The sequence below is a fragment of the Gopherus evgoodei genome, chromosome 7 (genome assembly GCF_007399415.2).
Source record: "Gopherus evgoodei ecotype Sinaloan lineage chromosome 7, rGopEvg1_v1.p, whole genome shotgun sequence".
NCBI classification, from domain to species: domain Eukaryota; kingdom Metazoa; phylum Chordata; order Testudines; family Testudinidae; genus Gopherus; species Gopherus evgoodei.
The window spans coordinates 37,787,145-37,802,733 of NC_044328.1; the positions used below are offsets into that span (position 1 = coordinate 37,787,145).

The 15,589-nt window shown below is 35.8% G+C and overlaps 1 protein-coding gene across 7 annotated transcripts in view; it reads left to right on the forward strand.

Annotated features, from left to right (window-relative positions):
• Positions 1-15,589, forward strand: part of PRKG1 (protein kinase cGMP-dependent 1) — a 925,871-nt gene that overhangs the window by 853,611 nt on the left and 56,671 nt on the right. For 3 of the 7 annotated variants that reach the window (XM_030570100.1, XM_030570099.1, XM_030570101.1), the window contains one exon: positions 11,956-12,052. In XM_030570100.1, coding sequence (XP_030425960.1) covers positions 11,956-12,052 — 97 coding nt within the window. Of the gene's footprint in view, positions 1-191; positions 197-4,369; positions 4,480-8,794; positions 8,800-11,320; positions 11,354-11,833; positions 11,855-11,955; positions 12,053-15,589 lie in introns of those variants that run through there. The other 4 variants (XM_030570106.1, XM_030570102.1, XM_030570104.1 and 1 more) reach the window with 4 other exon arrangements.

The following is a 15,589-nucleotide window of genomic DNA, read 5'->3' on the forward strand; positions in this document are numbered from 1 at the left end:
GTTTTGTTACCAGATGTTCAAATTTTAACTCATCTATTTTAATTAAAATAATCAAAATCCCTTGTTCCTAGTAAGAGCTAAAATTGTGCTGTTTGACAAGTGCAAAAATTTGTTGGAAACTGTTGTAAGCTTCATGTTTTGTTTTGTTTTAAATTTTCTGAGTCTAGTCTAGTTTCTAATGAAGTCAGTAGCAAAAGTCTCACAGCAGGCCTTGGCACTCTTAAAAATCAATATGATGTTTTTAAAAGATTTGGCACATGGCAAAAAATAATTGGCTCCAGGGCCGAACCCTGCCTGGCAAACTCCAGCTGGCATCACATGTTTATGGCTGAGTTTTAAATTGCTGGAAATAGGAGTTATACCGAAAGTGATAAAGCAACTGTTAGATGGATGAATTGGTTGCAATGTCAACAGCAGTGTTCTGTTTAATTGTTCTAAAGAAAATGAAAGTACCAAATAAGAGTAAAGATACTGCCTATTTAATCAGTCACATATATATGGAACATTACTGAGTGTATTCTTTCAGTTAGATAGTTAAAGTTCCATTGAACCCAAGGGAATTTCATATTTCATTTATTTGAATTATTTGAGTACCCATTCTAAACACTAAGCACCTTATTAAACTGCAAATAATATTTCATGACATACTATGGGGAATTCATGTAGGCACTGCAGCTCTTGTATATAGACTTCACCACTGTAAAAGCTCAACAATGCCACTATATGCTCATTGCCCCTTGGAAAATATCCCCGATGTAAGAGTTTCTCCAAAAGATCAGCATAGTCAGCTCTCCACCACATCCTACAGGACCCTTGAGTTTTTTCTAAGCCCAAGCTATTTCCAGTGGTACCCATAGCTTTGATTATAGCCAGGACACAGCCCTCAAGTCTGCCCTAACATCTGTCTTGGACTAAACTGGCTCTGGCAGTCCTAAGATCAGGGACTGATGCTCTCCTCTTCAACTCCTCTCTTCAGCTCTTCACTGGAGTCAGCATCAGTGCAGATATGATTCTCCATGCTAAGTCATTTCAGTAGGTTCAATGAACTGCCCAAGGGCAAAAAAAACCCTACCCCCCTTAACATCAACACCTATCAGCAGTCCCACTACCTCTTCATCCCAGCAATCCATCTCCTCACCAAATGCCCAAGAAAGAAGGTGGGCTTTTCAGCCTACGTGAGTAGCAGGACAGAATTCGGCATTTAATATTGTAAGTACATGATATAACTATTCTGGGTGGCATTTTCAAATGCACCTAAGGGAGTTAGGCATCAAGTTCCCATTGGTTTTCAATAGAAATTGGGTGCCTAACTCCCTTAAGACATTTTGAAAATACCATCCTCTGTCAATAGCATTCCATATGATAGAATTTATAATAGCAGGAGGAATTGGTGTGAAGTATCTTTTGTGAACTCTTGTTCAGTTAGCACAATAAATCTCATCCTAGAGTAGAGCTTTAATTCTGTTTCATGTTAAACACATGTACTGTAAGGATTTTCTTACATCACATATATTTGATGTCTGAACGGATTGCATTAAAATTTCTGTTGTTCTCATACATACTGAATGTACAGTTTAACATTTTAAGGAAATTACCAATTTTATTTGAGGACTGCAAGTAAACTTATTAATACTGTGACCAAAGATTTGCTTTGGATTTGCTTTGTCTGTCCGTACGGTAAGACTGACCCAGTGAATTGCTGTTGTTTTTTAATGTAATTGCAAAATTGTCATGACAATTGGTCAGACACAAAATCTATTCCCCAAACTTTACAGTTAGGATGATGATTAAAAAAAAACCATTTTACTCTCCCATCAAAAAAAATTATTTTAATAAAGTATTTACTTAAATGAGCAGATAGAATTTTGTAAGACTGCAGTAAACCGTGTGTGAGCCACCTAAACACATCTTGTTACAATGAGGAGTTTCAGAGTCATAATACACATTTTTTCCTGCCAACAGGTTGAATTTAGACTCAGACAAAAGCAAAAACAGTGATGCTTTTTGAAAAGAATAATGTATTTTTTCACTTCAGAGGAGAGCAGGTTATCGACTTAGCAAACAATAGGATGAGATGAGCCATTTCTGGCAATCTTTCTCACTTAATTCGTAGGGTTGTCAGGTTTATTTTTCAATTAAGGCTGATCAAGTACTCTCCACACATTTATCCAGAGAAGGAAGGTCCATTACTAACTTCTAGTCATAACATGTGTAAAGTACTGTTAGGCATTATCCTTTTACTAAGAAACTGTTATTTTTTTTTATTTATTTAGAAATACAACTATCAGCTTGGAAATAAGATATGACTTTGCACATAAATAATAGGAGAAGAGCATTCTAGGTTATTGTATCTAAGATAAACCTGAGTGCATTCAATGGCAGTTTTATGTAAAACTAGACCCATTACAATACCTAGTCTGCAGTGTCCTTGAATTCAGACTTATTCATTTGTCTGAGTATTAGAATTGTTCAAAAACATTAAAATTATTATGAACTAATTGTGAACATAGATACTGCATGCCTATTACTTAATAATTCTACTTCCTAAGTAATGTAGTTTGAAAATAAATAAAAATATTTTTTCTAGTGAAAAATCACTTCTCTGTTAGTTTTTAACTTTATGTTTTTAATTTCAGATCTCCTTCCCCTTCCAGAGGAAGTTAGTGATGCCATAGCTTTAATGTCTCTTTTAGCTGCAACTCAAATGTTCACTTTCTGTTAGAAAATCTAAACTAGGAGGTATGCTATTTCTCCTGATTTGGAATTCATTAAAGGCAAGTACGCTGTAATTTAAAGTGGTGGTAGGTTAAACCAAAATGCATAGCCTTAGCAACATTAACTTGGAAAGAATGAATACCTTTCTTTTTAATGCAATTGTCTGTGAAGCTGTAACTTTCAATTGCATAGTTGCCGCAAGCACAAGCTCACTATTCATTGCTTTTAAAAATCCAAATATAATCTCTCTGATTTGGATTTTCAGTAGAAAGTAAAAAGGGTAAAATGAAGTGGTAGCAGCTAAACCAGGAATTAAAGCCACTGCACTGCTGACCTCAGAAGGATCTTGGTCTGGAAGAAGGAGACCTGAACTAAAGAAAGGTTTTATTATCCTCTTCTTTTAGAATATTTTTCCTGCTAATATATATTTCCTTCTCCCTTTCCTTTAATATTTATGAAAAAGTAAGATTGGGGTGAAAGATTAATGTGATGATTTTGTCTTTGGTGCTCTTTGGTGCCCTTGCTGGGAGTGCAGCAAATACCTGTCTGTTGCTGTTTTATTAAGTAAAGATCTGTTTTTATTCCAAGTGTTGCTCATGTCTGTCCCCTGTAGATATGGTCTACCATGAGGACAGCAAATAATTGCAGAAAATGGAGTGTATGGACATACTAGAATGCCTCCTGTTCCATATGCATATGGAAAGGGCAAAAGGTCCTGTTCAGAATCATAGCAGTAACAGGCCAGCCCCTCCTGGTCAGCAGCACTAGGGGCTGTAGAGGCCAAAAATGACAATCCTTCAATAAGGGTATGGCAAAGTCTTGTTGTGTCATTACTTTTTATCAAACAGTGCAGCGTCTTGTTAGAATCATTTTGTCTTTTCCTATAAATGGAGAAGTCCCAGTATGATTTTGTGATACTGTATTAATAAATGAACTAATAAACTAATCTGATGTAATGGGACATTACTAGTATGATTTGATGGGCCATAAAAATAAATACAGTTTTCTGTACTACTATATAACTACTATATATTTGTCAGTAAAATAATTGAAGAAAAGGCCTCTTTCTTGACATTTTTATCTTACCAATGGCAGTATTCATTCAAAAGGGGTCTGTATGAAAGGGCATTTTTGTGCCACAAATGAGCACCTAAAAATCAGTTAATGGGTACCTGGAGATAGGAGATACAAAACATAGACATTACCTATACAAGTGTTTTTTTCCACTCAGGAAAATTCAGTCTACTGCTGTTGCCTCTTGTACTCAGACTTGGACATCTCAGCCATCACTGCACCTAATGATAACTTGAGGGTCAATTCTGGGAGGTGCTTAGGTCCTTCAGCTCCCATTGAAGCCAGTGGGAGCTGGGGATGCTCAGCCCCTTGCAGGATTGAATCCTGAAAGAGCAATATCATCTTCATAATTCTTTGTACTACAATGGTCCATTAAGGGACATCTCCACCAGCTGTATGTAATATTGAAGATGACCAACAAACTGAACATACAATAGAAGATCACTGGTACCCACACATAGGGTGGGACCTCTGAGAGGATGACTGACAACACCTCTGCAGCTGTTCAGACTTATAAAGAAACACAAAATGCCTCTCAAGAATCCGCTTACAGGCATTTCCAGGCTCTGGATCATGCTGCTTGTAATATATTCTGTCGATCTTCCGTACTTCTCTCTGTTGCCTGAATGTGGCTAAGGTGTGCGAGTTGATTTATCGTCTGTGCCCCACACAAACAGGGCATAGTTGAAGGTAAGGATCTCATGCAAAACCGACATGAGATGTTTATTTTTTGCTTTTGCCCATGTGTTCGTTCATAAATTCCATATTCTCCAAGGGTAAATCACATATAGTAGAAATAAAATATTTGAAATTTGACCTTTAAATAAATATCCCAAACTACATTACAAAAAATTGGACAGTCAATAATACAGTGGGAATTGAAACAATAATATAATTTACCTCTTGTTTACATTACTAACAAATAGGAATATTCATTGCTTGAATTTAATCCCCCAATGCCTACGATTGCACTTCTATTTACCAACTGGTGTACACAAATCCAGTCCAGAAAATGCACCTAGAACTGGCATAGCAAGTTATCTGTATAGCCATCAGAAGCCATGGGAGGGCAGCAGTTTGTATATTTTACAAGGTACAGTGTAAGTATATCAGATCATAGAGACAAGAAGGAAAATACTTTATCATCGAAATGATGATAAATTCTTTTTCATAAACTTTGTTCTTAAGTGTTCAATGTTGCAGTTCCATTAGGTGAAATTCATTCTTTCACTAATTTAAACCAGTTTATCACCTTCAATTTACTTACCCTAAAAAGCAGATTCATTACCATCACTGAAGAATCTGTTGCTTGCTAACAAATTTTCAATACACAGTTCAGGATAACAGTTCCTCCTAAAACTGTTCCGGTACAGGAGTTGATTGACTGTGTTATTTAATATAATCAAAACCAACAGTTTTAGAAGTTGTCATATCACAAAATATCCCCAGCTACATAAACACACGTGTAAGTTTAAGCACGTAAGTCCTAATGTATTCAATGGAATCCATTCATATATTTACAGCTACAGTTGTAATATACAGCTATTTAATACTATACATTCATATATTTACAGATACAGTTGTAATATACAGCTATTTAATACAGTTAAAGTATTTTGGGGCCTTAGAGATGACCCTAAGTTGCAATGGCTTTCCTTCTGCTCCCTGTGTAACACAAACACAAGATGCTATAAGGATGAAATCCTGACTTCAGTTAAGTCAATAAAAGTTTTGCCATTAATTTCAGTGAGGCCAGGATTTCACCCAGGTTGGAGATTAGGTGTAACTTGCTTTCTGAAACAAATCATAATAATTTTGCATCAGTCTCCTTTTAGACCAAACACATCCCACTAGTGTACCTCTAATTCTGCACAACACATGTGTAAGTATACCAATGGCAGAAAACTAATATTAAAGATGGCAAGTATGCCACTTTACAAAGCTTTTCTTTAAAGCACTTGAAAATCAGTAGGAAATGATAAACCACAACAAAATAAAAGTCAGTTCAATTATATTGAAATTGAGATAGTTAAGGTCACAATGCATAAAATAAAGAAATGTTTGTTTCACTGTCTCATAGATTATTTAAATTACATTCTTTAAGCAGAGTACTCAGAGAGCTAAAATGTTCTTTTTGACGACTGCGAAGAGGGAGCTAAACTACGAATATTTTTTTTTATTTAGGTTGTGTTATTGAATGTTTTTCTGATTAAAATACAGATTGATTCCTGCACCCAGAACAAGTACTAGTTAGCACTGTGCAGCCTTCTGCACTAGTCCTACAAATGTGCCCACCTCACATCCAATTTATTGCAGTTCTAGACTCTTACTGAGCAAGCAATATTAATTGTTTGGAAATATGTTTTGCTTTTGGGGTATTGTCCTGTGCCAGTTAAATAGGTTGAGATCATAAAGCTTATTACATATTATTACACTACATATGTGACCTACTGTAGGCCAGACTTGAACAGAATCGTCCAGATGCTAGAAAACTAGTTTATTTAACATTCTGCAATGAGTCCAAAAATCTCTTTTGCAAAATTGCACTGAGGATGGCAAAATAGCTAGTGTATGGAATCAGTTCAGCTGGCCAATAAAATGGAATGTAAAACCAAAGAAATTAGTCATTGAATAAATAGATATCATTTGAAAAGGCACAGAAGTTCTTTTTTTTTCCTTTAAAGTCATTTTATTAGTTCCAGTGAGTTTATTGTTGGCTCCCAATTGGTTACAATTTACATGTAGTTGGCAGTGTTCATGGAATTAAGGCAAGTTTTGTATTGAAGATGATTGCTTAGTAACAGATGTCTAATGTTTCCCAACACATTAAGTTCATTTATTAGCCAGCTCAGTAAAACTAAATAATAGGGTAATTACAAATTTCTGTTCTTGTGTCATTTTCTCATTCTTTTTTGAGTGCCTGAGTGATTAAGATTGTGGTGACTCTTGATACATTTCAAGTCCTATTTAAAATTTATTTCAAAGTAATTCTTTGTGTTTTTATTCAGCAATCTGTTAGTTAAATAGTTGGAAAGTGGACATTCCAACATACTATGCAAATAGCCAAATGCCTTCCTCACCACAGCTTCCCTGCATAACATGTATTATACAAATTCTTACGGCTTGATTCAGTGACTGCTGTTTGAAAATAATGGGAAATTCTGTGCAATGGGATTTCTGCATAGTGACCAGCAACAGGTTGGGGCCTCTTGACAACTTTTTTTTTAACATATAACTTCAGTTAATACTAAATGTGCTATAAAATCAGGACATTGACTGGAACTCTTTGAATTTTGGGAAGGAAGTGGTTTGGATACAAGCCCCCAGACCAAAACCTGCCAAAACAAGAACCAGAAGAAGCCTGATTTCTACTATTTGTTTTGTTTTCTGAGATATCAAAAGGATAACCATTTTTATGAGATTTCAGAAGAAATAAGGTGGCAAAATTGCTTCTATGCAGATTTGCAAAAAATCTTAGAACAGCTCATGAGATTTTGTCACTGTCAAACCTGAACTATAGCTTATGTTTTATTTTCTGTCCATCTCTAACATAAATGGACATTAAATATCCAAGGCAAGGAGATTAGATGCCTAAATGTTTGCAAAGACAAAGGGAATCTCTCCTATTAAAAGAGTGAGGTATTATCTTTATCTAAGGAAAAAAAGATCTTGAGGGAGTTGGGCAGACAGTTCCCATTGAAATTCAGTAGGTGTTGATTGCCTTACTCCCTTCATCTCCTGCTGCCTAAATTCTTGAAAATGCTTTAAAAGAAGTTTGATTGCTTTGTATGGATAACTTGGATTATAAGGCATGTTTGGTTTTTTTCCTCCTATCAGCTGAATACTTTGGTGAGAATCCATGTTCGCTAAGAATAAGCTAACTCCCCCTTCCACATTTGACACATCAACTTTTTTTTGTTTGAAAAATTTCAATCCACGTTTTTTCCTTTGTATTTTCACCTCTCTGTGGCTGCTCATTGTACCTCTATACATTAATTACTTTATTAAATTATATAACTAAATGTTATTTTTATGGCTGTCACCAACCTTTCCAGAGGTCAAAAAGGATCAAGGCTAGTTCAAACAAACCTGGAGACCTTATTTACAAGGCCAGATATTTAGTGTATAACCTTCTCCCCTAACCTACCTCAAGCACTTCTGCCATGCCAGCTGGAGAAAAGTTTTAGAATCTTTGGCATGGAAATCATTAAGAAATATGAGCAGAACTTATGTGTATATTTTTCCAAGGAGATTCAAGTTATTTCAGATTGTACAACACACTAGTTATCACTAGAGCATGAGTAATAAACATCCCACTAGTATTTCAACCTGTCTCTGCTGGGGTGGGTTCCCAAGGACCTGGATGTCTCTGTCAGCAGCTGGTTCTTTGAACTGCCCAAAACAAGACATGTCTGCCTACATACATTTTTTAACTTTCACATGTATCTGTTCTCATTGAACTGCCCTCCTAATCCTTTATGACTAAATACACTTTGGAGAATATTTTTGGAATTAAGCAAATTCACTATAGAATAACATGTAACGTAGTTGGTAAAAAGTATAACATACTGCTTCTCTTTTACATGAAATTGAGAAATCTTATTTCAATGTTGTAGACAGAATGGTTTGAACGTACTATATTTGCCCATTTTCTGCCACTAGTAGTGTGACTGAACCTGTTTCTGAGAGTGTGCATACTCCAGTATCATTCCGTTTTTTGTTTAGAAAGCAGCACACAATCAAATTAATGGATAAGAAGAAGGTAGACTGAAGTCATATCCTTGGTATTAAGGGCAACTAGGATAAAGAGTTGATTCCTAATTTATGGCACGAACAGGCATGTTCTCACTCTGATATTTTTGTTTAAATTACATTATAGATTTACTGCTAGGTTTTCCCAGTGTTGAGCTATATGACTCCTGTTAAAGTTAGGTGTACAGCTAAAACCCAATGCAAATCTTTGACTGTTAGAGGTAGGGGCTAAATTTTCTCCTTAGCTATGTAGGCAAAGTTTTCCATGGCCTGTGGGCCAATCTTTTTTTAAATGACATCCAGGAAATCTGAAATAACTGACTTCAGTGAAGTTACTCCAGACTGACTTCAATTTTTTCAAGGATTTACATGCACATATATAAGGGCAGAATTTGGCCCTAAATAATTTTCCTTAAGAAACAGAATAGGATGAGAGTCTGCTTCTTTTATCAGAGGTTGAATGGGATTAGAGTTTGACTTTTACTTTTAGGAATGAAACAGAATTAGGGTGTAATTATCATTGTTAGACCAAACAGGATTGTTGTCTGGTCTGTACACTTTCTTTTACATATGTTTTTATTTCAGAATATATACAATTCATTTCTTTCTTTTCTATAATGCCTATGACAAAGTATCTGGCACACTGTACAAAATTTGCTTTGCAGTCTTCATTGAACTGACCACAGAAGACCAGGCTATTTACCAAACAAAATTAGCCAAAAAGAAGAAAAATTAAATAATGCATCACAGAAGCTTAAAGATATTTTTAATTAACTTTTTTTATTAAGAGAGAAAGCCCAATTTAAAAGCTGCCATTAGAGCATCAATTTTTGTGACTCTTTACACAGAAAGATGAAGGATATATGCTTGCTGCAAAATGCTCTTTTTTACTGGGGGTTTTAAAGAGGGTTCACGGAATACCCAAGAATCAGAAAGAGCACCTCTTCATCTGTACTCTATTTTGGGATGTTGGGGCAGGCTTTCTCCTTTCAAGTGGAATTGAATGAACTGTACATAGTTTATGGAGCACTTTACAGTCTTTCAGCATAAAAGGCATTATAGAAATGAAAATGATTTATTCCATGTCTTTCCTATGCAAAAACTGATCGTGGAGGCCTTAACAACATTTGAAAAAATGCACTTAGCATGTCAGATCCCCTGCTTCCTCAGCTTTGGAGAAATCCAATCAAGTTTCCCAGGATTGGGGAAGAGGGCAGGATCCTATGCCTCCCTGACATCATGGGTTGGCCAGCATGGCACTCCCCAAGTGCATATCACATGTCCTATGTTGTGGAATAAATGACTTGGCTTAATGCATATAGAGTGCCCCATTTGATAAACCCAGTCACCACATTGTCTTGCTCCTTCCCGCCACAGGATGGCTAATGTGGTGCTTTGTGCCTTGGCAATGGGAAGCATTCCATCAGTTGGTTCAACACTAGGGTGCAAATCCTTGACAGGATCTCAGCCCTACCATTACATCTAAACCCTAGAAACTATTAAATGTAGCAAATCAGCCAAAAGAGCTACAACATTAGAAGTCACAAACTGCAATATATTTATAGTTTAAATTCGTCCAGACAGCCAGACTGAAGTAATGTCTTCCTGACTAGATTGCAACTGCTAATGTAATTTGTTCTTTGTTATTTAGAAATTAGATTTATAAGTAGACCTTTTATTTACCAACAACACTTAGTTTTTATGTTGCCAGTTTAATATGCACATCATGGCTAGTATAAAATAATCAATAAGCAGACATGTCATGCAAGGTTATTCCAAGTATTAAACAGACTCAGCACTGATTAGCTTCCAATATCAGATGCAGTCAGACTGCTATGGCCATAGGCTCAAGGTTATTGAGAGAATCTGACAACATTATAAATAATAAAGCAGAACTCAACTAATTTGTCATCAGAAACCACAAGATAGGATTGCCTTGTATTATGTTTTAATTTGGACTTTGTTATATAAGGCCACTCCAAACACCTTCCCCACCCCTATCCCTCTTTTTCTGCTCCTCTGTTACCTTGGAACAGGTCAACTGCTGCTTTCCCTGACCTCACAATGTCCTTTCACTTTTAAAAGAATAACGAATGCTGGCTTGAGGGGAATCAGGTAGGAGTAAATCAGTTACATTCCGTGATTGAATTAGATTAGATTATTCAGTGACAGCCCTGACAGTTTAGATAAGATATATTAGCTACATTAAAAAGATAGGTGGATTGATAGGCGTATATGATCATCAATAACGTTATGACATTTTATCATGACTGTATTATTATCAGAAAATATTAAAACCTTATCTGTAGTGAGCTATGCTTACTTGTTATCTTATCATGAAATAGCACTTTGTAGGCTATTTGGATCCTCTAAATGCAAAATATGGGCATAAAATTAAATATTGTATATCGGTAAACTCACTAAACAATTCCTACCCTGCATGCTTGTGTTCATAATCCTGTCAACATTACTTTCACATACAATTCTGTGTTCCTGAATGTCAAATGTTGCATTTGACTATGCACATGCACTAGGGACTTTTTTGGCAACTGAATGCCTCCTTGTCCAAAGTTTATTAAGCGGGTGGATCCTGTTCATCCATCTGCCTTCTGAGCCTTCTAAAAATACCATAATCCTCAACAAGGAGATATTTTAAGGGATTCATATTCACAAGTATATTTGTGGGAAGCTTATTTTGGCAGGCTTGCACGTGTCAGATTTGCATGCTTGCATAGTTAGTGCTGTGTGAGCTTTTATTGCAAGCCACTTGTACACAGGCTAAAGAGAAAGCTTCAGGACTATCGGATACTAGGTGGGAATTTCTGCTCTAAATAAGCTTATAATATAAAAGAAGTGAAGATACATTTTTAGGAATGTTAATATGTGTCTGAAGTCATTCATTTCAGACATTTGCACACCAGCCCTCAGCTTATTGGATCGGATTTCATATAACTTGGCTGTGAGTGCTCTCTAGGGACCTTAATGATCTTGCTATTTTCAATAAACATTTATAGAAACTACTGCTAGCCTGTGGATAAGGGAAACCCATATGAGAGACTTTATCTTCCAGAAATACTAAAAGGCAAAACAGTCCTCAGCAGAAGATTAATAGGAAGTGTCAAAATATAGCGTTCAACTGATAACTGGAATTGAATTACAGTACAAAAATTTGTTTTATAGACACACAGTAGAAACTTTGATTTTCCTACTTTGGGGAAAAAAGTGCAAATATATGTTATACTTTACAATTGGGACCAACAAAACTATGAGTGTGAACAAACACAGACTTTGACACAAGATGGAAGTTAACCAGGTAAATCCTGTTCCACACTCATGCCATTCAGGTACAATCTTATGCAATACCCAGGTTTGCACCTCTAAGAAATTTCCATTTTTTCATATAAAAAAATCCAGATATGAAGCTGAAGCTGCCTTCTTCGCCAACCTGAAACTGTCTGATTTCAACATCATTGACACTCTTGGAGTTGGAGGTTTTGGACGAGTTGAACTGGTAGGTAACCTTTCTTTGTTTTTTAAATAACTTTGACGTCTATATAATTGTATTGTTCTGGGACAAATGTGTCTTTCACCTCTTTTAGTCATTACTCATTATAGGATTTGATTTACTGTAAATTAACTACATTCCAGGATTCTAAATTGTCCAGTAACTGAGGAAAACTGTATTCAATTTTAGAGTGAATAGGAATGAATGAACTTCAAGCAGTTAACCTTAAGGAAATCCCATCACTAAGGGCTGCATTCATTATGCCTTCATCCTCCAGTGTAGTGTTATGTTTAAACAGTACTACCTATGAACATAGCTTATGTTTTATAAAAAAAAAAAAAAGATATGGCTGAACATACAAATGTTAAAGATAAAATGTAAACAGAAATCTAAAATCTTAATTAGCAATAATTGAAAAAAACAATTCAGAAGCAGAGCCAAATAATGCCATTGATTAACAAGAAAACTGGATTCTGTAGATATTTTGGAATATGTGGTTTAGTTGTAATAACTGAAATTCATAGAAGAATGTTCTTTGCAAAATTTGTAAGGAAGAAATATAACTGATGCAAAATCTCCCCGTGCATTTTGGTATATGTAGATAGTTTTTTCATTAAAAGCAAAGATTAAGCAGGGAAAAACAGGAGACGTTATCAGTTGAATGACCCATTTGAAATATCAAGTGAATAAGAAACTTATATTAGTAACTAGAGGTTAGTTTATTTACTGTGCTGACCAAGGAGTCCCTGATATACGACACTAGTTCAGTATGTTAGGAACTCCTATAAGTTATGTACAGTGCAGTAAACAGAGTTACTGATGCCATCACAAAAAAGAATGGGAACCCCCATTCCATAGAAGTATAGGGATAAAGCACTATTTTTACATAACCCCTTAGTGCTTAGATCTTGAAAATCAGCAAAAAGCAGTTAAACATATAGCCATCAATCAGCATTTGTATTACTCCTTAGGAAATATTGTAAAAATAACACTGGAATGTTTGTGAAAGTAGCTAAAAGCCAGTATGTTCTATGTTAAAACTGTGACCCTCAGATTTACATCGTTTAGCTGTGCCTTGTGACTATAGCTCATATGTTATGTCAGATCAGAGTACAGAGTGTCAATGAGAACTTTGACTCTCCTGACTTCTGTTAGTTTAGCAATCTTAACTTAGTCTCAACATTTTGTAATATTGAATGACATATGTTGCATTTGTTTGGGTTTTTTTTTAGAGGGTTTTATTTGGTTTGTTTTTATTTTGTTTTTGGACTTTCATTTTTATTAAAATTTAACCAAAGATGATCCTTCATGGGAGTTTTAGAGTTGTTGTTTCTAGGACTGTAATCCTGTAAAGATTTCTGGACTACGACATAATTTGAACTGTGTTATTCATAGCCAGTTACGATGTCTGTGCCTCCAACTGTTAAAACATTAATCAGAAGTCATATCGTGTGGGCAGGACCTAAGTCAATACCTATTATAGTATGCAAAACAGGACTTAGTTGAGAAACAAAAGCAGACACGGCAACATTGGTGCTATAACCTCAGTGCCTATGTAACACCTTTTACAAGCTTGTCATCATGTAGCAGGGGTGTAATTTGTTGCTCCAAAATGTTACAATTATTGTGCTTCTCCAGAAAAACTGTGATCAAGTAAAATGCACTATATTGGAAAGAACAATGTTTATAGTTTAATCTCAACTTTTGCGGTGATAGCTTTCCCATCCCCAAGGTGTGACTTTAAGCCCTTCAATAGTGTACCCAGTGAGGAGGTTAGAAATTGGAATGTCTGGGATTCAAATCCTGGCTAAAGAGCAAGAATGTTAATATTGGACTGTAGTTTAACTTTCAGATATGGTTTGTATAAATATAAGGATGATACTCCAGACACTTCTGTGAATGCTAGACTGTTTTGAGAGCTCATCCCTTGAGTCAGTGGAGATGCAGATACATGTCTTTTGGCGAGACAGTCAGTTACTTAATTGTCAATTCTATGGAGATTAGAGTGGAATTGATTGGTGTTTTTTGTAGCAAAAAGTTGACATGTAGTAGTCATATAAAATCATCTGTAATGAAAAATCTTAGCTGTCAAATGTGGTGATGTGGTCTTTCCTGTGTAATTTTGTTGTCTGTATAAGTTAATAGACGTTTCCGGTAGGCTTGTATTGTTATACATGGAGTTTGCTCAGTTTTTGTTAGATATCTGACCTCTGTTCCATATTACTCTTATCATCATGGGTGCCATTTTTGTCCTTTTTCTTTGCCCCCAAACAGACTTCCTCTGTAGTAAGCACCTATCAAAGTCTTTCATTGGAAGGAGAGTCCAGAAGAGGCTCCAAAGTTGTTGTCACTGCTATTCCAGCCATTGACAGTCTTCTTAGTTATAAAAAGAATGGCACGTTTCAATTAAGCAAAAACCAAACTAAGCTTATGCTTTTCTATCGAGCACACACCATATGCCAATTCTTTCCTTCCACATAGAACCATTAAAAAACTCTTGGCCACTGGTAAAAGGGACTGTTAACGAATTCTGATTTTCTCACTCTTCTACTGGCAGTTTGTTGGCTTCTACGTTGTTTGACGCATTCACTTAGGAACTCAGTCCTCCCTTCCCCAGTCACTCTGCCTGATATGTACATCCAAAATACACACTTGTGATCAAACTAGCGCTCACTTTACTTAAGACAAAAGAATAGCTATTGAATTAATAGACTTCTGATGTTGATACCACTATGATGTCACTGAGGTAGAAAAGGAAGAGCTGGAGCTTAACTTTGAACTGCAAGTGAACATGGAAGTGTTTAATGCTATGTAGCTGGGACAATATAGCCAATGGAAACTATAAACAGAGCATTCATCCCTGAAAAATACTTAATAGATATACTCAAACTTACTTTGTATCAGCATACACAGCTTACAGAGTTAATTGCCAATAAATTCCATTCCATGTTTACATTGTAGGGCACTCAGCTGGAGTAAGCATGGCTAAAGCAATACTAACATGTAAACATGCAAAAAATAGCGGGTTTTTTCATATGACAAATAGAGACATAAGAGGTACATAACTACACACTAATGTGAATTCACAACAAAAATGTGATACCTGGTGGAATATACGGACTGAATGATAGCCCTGGAGGCAAGTTTATAGAACAACCATAAAATAGACAAAGTAAGCTAAGGGTTCTTATTTACAAAGAGTTGAAATTGTGTCTTGTATTCCTAGTCCAAAATATATCAAAGATAAACAGAACTGTTCAGACAGCCCACAAGCTACACATGTATTAGATCTTGAGGCATACCCAGAGCTACCCTCTTACATTGCTAATGTCTGCCAGGTAGGTAGAAACTACTCCAGGAAATATCTTCCACAACTTGGTATCCAGTTGTCCAAGGATGTGAGAAAAGGAAGTAAAACAAGATATCTAGGTTTTTAATTACATAACCTAACAGGAAAAAAAATTCACACAATGATGCTGATTCTGCTAGGACATCATTGTGGGGAAAAAGAAGAAACTTTTTGACCAAGCCTAGCTGTAGTGT